Source organism: Calidris pugnax, unplaced genomic scaffold, assembly GCF_001431845.1.
Source record: "Calidris pugnax isolate Ruff unplaced genomic scaffold, ASM143184v1 scaffold400, whole genome shotgun sequence".
NCBI lineage: Eukaryota > Metazoa > Chordata > Aves > Charadriiformes > Scolopacidae > Calidris > Calidris pugnax.
The window spans coordinates 80,897-87,578 of record NW_015091106.1 but is presented as its reverse complement, the minus strand read 5'-3'; the positions used below and the strand labels follow the sequence as shown (position 1 = coordinate 87,578).

The 6,682-nt window shown below is 59.5% G+C and overlaps 1 protein-coding gene across 1 annotated transcript; it reads left to right on the top strand.

Annotated features, from left to right (window-relative positions):
- Window positions 1-2,205: 2,205 nt before the first annotated feature.
- LOC106897418 lies at window positions 2,206-4,215 on the top strand. Its single transcript, XM_014958024.1, has 3 exons — window positions 2,206-2,283; window positions 2,743-2,776; window positions 3,716-4,215. Exons 1-3 carry the CDS (start codon window positions 2,206-2,208, stop codon window positions 4,213-4,215), a joined length of 612 nt encoding a protein of 203 aa, XP_014813510.1.
- The last annotated feature ends 2,467 nt before the right edge of the window (window positions 4,216-6,682 follow it).

The window sequence follows — 6,682 nt, the reverse complement described above, 5'->3', positions numbered from 1 at the left end:
GGGAGTCCGGGTGTCCGTCTGGCCCGTGGTCCAGGTGTCTGTCCGGTTGACCCAGTGTGTGTCCAGTTGTCCGGGAGAATGTCTGTCTGTTTGTCCTGGTGTCTGTCCTGGTGTCCCCCCATCTGTCCGGTTGTCCAGGAGTCTGTCTGTCCAGTTGTCCTGGTGTCTGTCCAGTTTTCCGGGTGTCTTTCTGGTTGTCCCGGTGTCTGTCCTGGTGTCTCTCCATCTGTCCAGTTGTCCTGGTGTCTGTCCTGGTGTCCCTCCATCTGTCCAGTGGTCCAGGTGTCCATCTCTCCGGTTGTCCAGGTGTCTGTCCAGTTGTCTGGGAGATTGTCTTTCCGGTTGTCCAGGTCTCTGTCCAGTTGTCCCAGTGTCTGTCCGGTTGTCTGGGAGATTGTCTTTCTGGTTGTCCTGGTGTCTGTCCAGTTGTCCAGGTCTCTGTCCGGTTGTCCTGGTGTCTGTCCAGTTGTCCAGGAGTCCGTCTGTCCGGTTGTCCGGGAGAATGTCTGTCCGGTTGTCCTGGTCTCTGTCCGGTTGTCCTGGTGTCTCTCCATCTGTCCAGTTGTCCTGGTGTCTGTCCTGGTGTCCCACCATCTGTCCAGTGGTCCAGGTGTCCATCTCTGCAGTTGTCCTGGTGTCTGTCCAGTTGTCTGGGTCTCTGTCCGGTTGTCCAGGTGTCCATCTCTCCGGTTGTCCTGGTGTCTGTCCTGGTGTCCCCCCATCTCTCCGGTTGTCCCGGTGTCTTTCGGTTGTCCTGGTGTCTGTCCGGTGGTGCAGGTGTCCGACTCTCTGGTTGTCCTGGTGTCTGTCCTGGTGTCCCCACATCTGTCCGGTTGTCCCGGTGTCTTTCCGGTTGTCCTGGTGTCTGTCCTGGTGTCCCCCCATCTATCCAGTGGTCCAGGTGTCTGTCTGGTTGTCTGGGAGATTGTCTTTCCGGTTGTCCTGGTGTCTGTCCTGGTGTCCCTCCATCTGTCCAGTGGTCCAGGTGTCCATCTCTCCGGTTGTCCAGGTGTCTGTCCGGTTGTCTGGGAGATTGTCTTTCCAGTTGTCCTGGTGTCTGTCCGGTTGTCCGGGTCTCTGGCTGGTTTTCCTGCTGTCTGTCCTGTTGTCCATCTGTCCAGTGGTCCAGGTGTCCATCTCTCCGGTTGTCCAGGTGTCTGTCCGTTTGTCCTGGTCTCTGGCCAGTTGTCCAGGAGTGTGTCTGTCCAGTTGTCCTGGTGTCTGTCCAGTTGTTCAGGTGTCTGTCCTAGTGTGTGTCCAGTTGTCCATCTGTCCGGTTGTCCTAGTGTCTGTCCTGGTGTCCCTCCATCTGTCCGGTGGTCCAGGTGTCCGTCTCTCCGGTTGTTTAGGTGTCTGTCTGTTTGGTTGTCCAGGTCTCTGTCTGGTTGTTCAGGTGTCTGTCCTGGTGTCTGTCCAGTTGCCCGTCTCTCTGATTGTCCTGGTGTCTGTCCTGGTGTCCCTCCATCTGTCTGGTTGTCCAGGTGTCTTCCTGTCCGATTGTCCTTCTGGCCATCTGTCTGGGTGTCTGTCTGTCCCGTTGTCCAGGTGTCTGTCCTGGTGTCTGTCCGGTTGTCCATCTGTCCAGTTGTCCATCTGTCCAGTTGTCCAGGTGTCCATCTGTCCAGGTATCTGGGGGTCCAGCTGTCCAGGTGTCTCTCTGTCCTGGTGTCCAGTTGTCCGTCTGCCCTGTTCATCCATCCGGGGCTCCATCCACCCAGGGGGATGTTCCTCTGGGTGTCCATCTGTCTGCCCAGGGGTCCGTCCATCTGTCCAAGAGTCCGTTTTGGTGTCTATCCATCTGGACATCCATCTAGATGTCCACCTGGGTGTCCATCTATGTGTCTGTCCATCCCTCTGGGGGATGTCCATCCACCCAGGTGTCCCTCTAGGTGTCTGTCCATCCGTCCAAGTGTCCTTCCATCTGGATGTCCATCTAGATGTCCACCTGGGTGTCTGTCCATATGTCTGTCCATCCCTCTGGATGAACGTTCATCCACCCAGGTGTCCCTCTAGGTGTCCATCCACCTGGATGTCCATCTGGATGTTTGTCCAGGTGTCTGTCCATCTGGGTGTCCACCTGGGTGTCCATCCATGTGTCTGTCCATCCCTCCTGATGAACGTCCATCCACCCAGGTGTCCCTCTAGGTGTCCGTCCATCTGTCCAAATGTCCTTCTAGGTGTCCATCCATCTGGATGTCCATCTAGATGTCCACCTGGATGTCCATCTGGGTGTTTGTCCAGGTGTCTGTCCATCTGGACGTCCATCTGGGTGTCCACCTGGGTGTTTGTCCATGTGTCCGTCCATCTGGGTGTCCACCTGGGTGTTTGTCCATGTGTCTGTCCATCCACCCGGTTGTCCATCCACCCGTGTGGGTGGACATCCATCCCTTCCTCCCTGTGTCCATGTGTCCACGTGGGTCACCCATCCTTCTGGTGTCCATCTGTCCATCCATCCTCCCACGATCTCCATCCTTGGGGGGGGGACATCAACCCTCCCACTCCCCCAATGTGTGCCTCAGTTTCCCCATCCCCCCCCAAAACCCAACCAAATCCCCCCCAAATCCACGGGCCACCCCCTCCCCATGGAGACCCCCCGCAAAATACCCAACGTGGGGGGTTGGAAAGTCCCCAAATCCCAACTTCCCCTTCACCCAAGTTGAGGAGAGGGAGGAGGGACGAGGACATTTGGGTCCTTCCTCCTCCCCCCAACCCTGGTGACACCCCCTTCCTGTCCCTTTGCAGGTTGTCACTGCTGCCCACATGCTGCTGAGCGCCGGTAAGTGTCCCCCCCTCGGGGGGTCTGGGGCCACGGTGAGGGGCTCCTGGGGACATGGGGAGGTGGGGGGGGACCAGGAGGGGGTAGGTCCTTCCTTAGGTGGCTTCGTCAAGTCATCTTGAAAGTGATGGGGCGGAAGGTTCCTCCTTCCGCCCTCGGGGAGGAGACGTCACCCCTTGGAGCATCCGGGGGTGGCAGAGAGCGGCCGTTGGTGGCCCAGGGTGTCACAGCATCTCCAGGGTGTCACGGAGCATCCTCCGTCCCTTGTGGTCACCACGGTGTCACGGAGTGTCCCCAGGATGTCACGGAGCATCCTCCGTCCCGGTGGTCACCAGGATGTCACGGAGCATCCTCCTCCGTTGTGGTCACCACGGTGTCACGGAGCATCCTCCTCCCTTGTGGTCACCACGGTGTCATGGAGTGTCTCCAGGATGTCACGGAGCATCCTCCTCCCTTGTGGTCCCCAGGGTGTCACGGAGTGTCCCCAGGAGCATCCTCTGTCCCTGTGGTCCCCAGGGTGTCACTGAGTGTCACCACGATGTCACCGAGCATCCTCCATCCCCATTTGCCAAGCAGGAGCACCCATCTCCCATCAGGGTCACCCCATCTTCCTTCCCAGACCTCCATCTCCCATCTGGGACCTCCATCTCCCATTGGGGTCACCCCATCTCCCATTCAGGACCTCCATTACCCATCAGGGGCACCCATCTCCTGTTGGGGTCACCCATCCCCGACCAGGAGCACCCATCATCATCACCCAGGAGCACCCACCTCCCATTGGGATCACCCCATCTCCCATGGGGTCGCCCCATCTTCCATGCAGGACCTCCACCTCCCATCAGGGACACCCACCTCCCATCAGGGACACCCACCTCCCACCAGGAGCACCCGTTCCCAACCAGGAGCACCCACCACCCTTCTCCCCTCTTCTCTCCCCAGGCTCCTCGACCCCTATTTGGCGCTACGAGGAAGGCATCAAGGGCGTCTTCCTCAGCAGCGACGTCCAGGTGACAGCTGGGCAGCTGCGGGTGACAACGGGTGGCCTCTACCTCCTCTACGGCCAGTTTGGGGTCACCTGCACCACCTCCACGTGTCCCCGGGGCACCATCACCCTCGAGCTCTGCCGCGGGACGTCGCCGTTGCTCGTCATCCCCTTGACGTTGGCCGACGATGGAAAAACGCAACCAGTACGTTCCAGTTTGGTCCAAGCCGTTGGGCAGCTCCAAACTGGAGATGTCCTCAGCCTGGGGCTGAAAAGGAACATGGAGAGGGACATCGAGGACGGGTGGCAGCTGGCACAGGACAACCGGGAGGGCAACTTCGTTGGGTTGTTGCGTATCGCCGGGGGTGACGTGTGGGGCGACAGGGGGTGGCCAGTGGGGTTTGAGGCTGGGTCACCCTCCTGGGTGGAGGTTGGGGACATCAAGGGACATCACTGACCTCTGTGGCTGGAGATTTGGGTCCCAAGACCCCCATGACCATGGATTTGGGGACATCAAGGGACGTGAAGGAACATCGCTGACGTCCATGGCTGCAGATTTGGGTCTCAAGACCCCGAGATTGGGGGACATCAAGGGACGTCGCTGATGTCCATGGCTGGAGATGTGGGTCCCAAGACCCCCATGACCATGGATTTGGGGACATCAAGGGACGTGAAGGAACATTGCTGACATCCATGGCCAGAGATTTGGGTCCCAAGACCCCCAGACCCAGAGATTTGGGGACATCAAGGGACATGAAGGTGACATCAAGGGACATCGCTGATGTCCATGGCTGGAGATGTGGGTCCCAAGACCCCCATGACTGTGGATTTGGGGACATCAAGTGACATGAAGGGACATCGCTGACCTCCATGGCCAGAGATTTGGGTCCCAAGACCCCCAGACCCAGAGATTTGGGGACATCAGGTGACATCAAGCTGATGTCCATGGCTGGAGATGTGGGTCCCAAGACCCCCATGACCATGGATTTGGGGACATCAAGCCTCCCCCCCCAGCTGGTCTGGGGGGACACACCCCTCCCACCCTCCCCTTAAATTATTATTATTTGCTTTATTTATTGATTAATAAATTTATTTATGATTCACAGAGCCCCCCAAATGGCTTTAATTGTCCCCAAAAAAGGGGGGCACCCCCTTGGGGGGGGTGGGTGGGGCCACCCCACACTTGTGGGGCTCGATTGTCCCCCGTTCCCCACCCCCCCACCATCAAAGCAGGGAATAAAGGGGGTCGTGCAAGGCTGTGCACCGACAGTCGTGCACCAGGGCTTGTGCAAGGCCCTGCACGGGCAGTTGTGCACCAAGGGTTGTGCACCAGGGGTTGTGCAAGGCCGTGCACCAACAGTCATGCACCGAGGGGTCCTGCACCAGGGCTTGTGCAAGGCCCTGCACGGACAGTTGTGACCCGAGGGGTCCTGCACCAGGGCTCGTGCAAGGCTGTGCACCGAGGGTTGTGCACCAAGGACTGTGCACCAGGGGTTGTGCAAGGCCGTGCACCAACAGTCGTGCACCGAGGGGTCCTGCACCAGGGCTTGTGCAAGGCCCTGCATGGACGGTTGTGCCCTGAGGGTTGTGCACCAGGGCTTGTGCAAGGCTGTGCACCGAGGGTTGTGCGCCCAGGGGTGTGCAAGGCCCTGCACAGACAGTTGTGCTCCAGGGGTTGTGCAACGCCATGCACCAACAGTCGTGCACCGAGGGGTCCTGCACCAGGGCTCGTGCAAGGCTGTGCACCGAGGGTTGTGCAAGGCCCTGCACAGATGGTTGTGCACCAAGGGCTGTGCACCAGGGGTTGTGTAATGCCGTGCACCAACAGTCATGCACCAAGGGGTCCTGCACCAGGGCTTGTGCAAGGCTGTGCACCGAGGGTGGTGCACCAAGGGGTGTGCAAGGCCCTGCACAGACAGTCATGCACCGAGAGGTCATGCACCAGGGCTTGTGCAAGGCTGTGCACTGAGGGTTGTGTGCTGAGGGGTGTGCAAGGGCCTGCACAGACAGTTGTGCACCAAGGGCTGTGCACCAGGGGTTGTGCAACGCCGTGCACCAAGGGATCCTGCACCAGGGCTCGTGCAAGGCTGTGCACCGAGGGTTGTGCACTGAGGGATGTGCAAGGCCCTGCACGGACAGTTGTGCACCAGGGGATGTGCACCAGGGGTTGTGCAATGCCGTGCACCAACAGTAGTGCACCGAGGGGTCCTGCACCAGGGCTTGTGCAAGGCTGTGCACCGAGGGTTGTGTGCTGAGGGGTGTGCAAGGCCCTGCACAGACAGTTGTGCACCAGGGGTTGTGCAACGCCGTGCACCAACAGTTGTGCACCAAGGGGTCAGGCTCCAGGGCTTGTGCAAGGCTGTGCACTGAGGGTTGTGTGCTGAGGGGTGTGCAAGGCCCTGCACGGACAGTTGTGCACCAAGGGCTGTGCACCAGAGGTTGTGCACCAGGGGGGTTGTGTGATGCCGTGCACTGAGGGTCGTGCAAGGCCCTGCACTGATGGTTGTGCCCTGAGGGTCCTGCACCAAGGGTTGTGCAATGTCGTGTACCAGCAGTCGTGCACCAATGGTTGTGCAGCACCGTGCACTGAGGGTTGTGCACCAGGAGTTGTACAGCACCGTGCACCGAGGGTGTCCCACCCCGTGCACCAAGGGGCGTGCAGCACTTGTGCACCGAGGGCTGTACAGCACCGTGCACCAGGAGTTGTGCACTGATGGTGTCCCACAACATGCACGCCAGTCGTGCACCAAGAGTTGTGCACTGAGGACTGTGCACTGAGGGTTGTGCACTGATAGTTTCCTGCACTGTGCACCACCAGTCGTGCACCACATGACGTGCAGCACCGTGCACCGAGAGTTGTGCATCCATGTGTCCCACACCGTGCACCACTGAGGGTTGTGCACTGATGGTGTCCCACAGCGTGC

Bases quoted from the DNA above. Each gene is read 5' to 3' on its own strand.
- LOC106897418 (XM_014958024.1), top strand. From the start codon at position 2,206: ATGTCCACCTGGATGTCCATCTGGGTGTTTGTCCAGGTGTCTGTCCAT. The intron at 2,284-2,742 runs GTTTGTCCATGT...GTCCCTTTGCAG, and splicing joins ATCTGGGTGTCCACCTGGGT to GTTGTCACTGCTGCCCACAT. The intron at 2,777-3,715 runs GTAAGTGTCCCC...TTCTCTCCCCAG, and splicing joins CCACATGCTGCTGAGCGCCG to GCTCCTCGACCCCTATTTGG.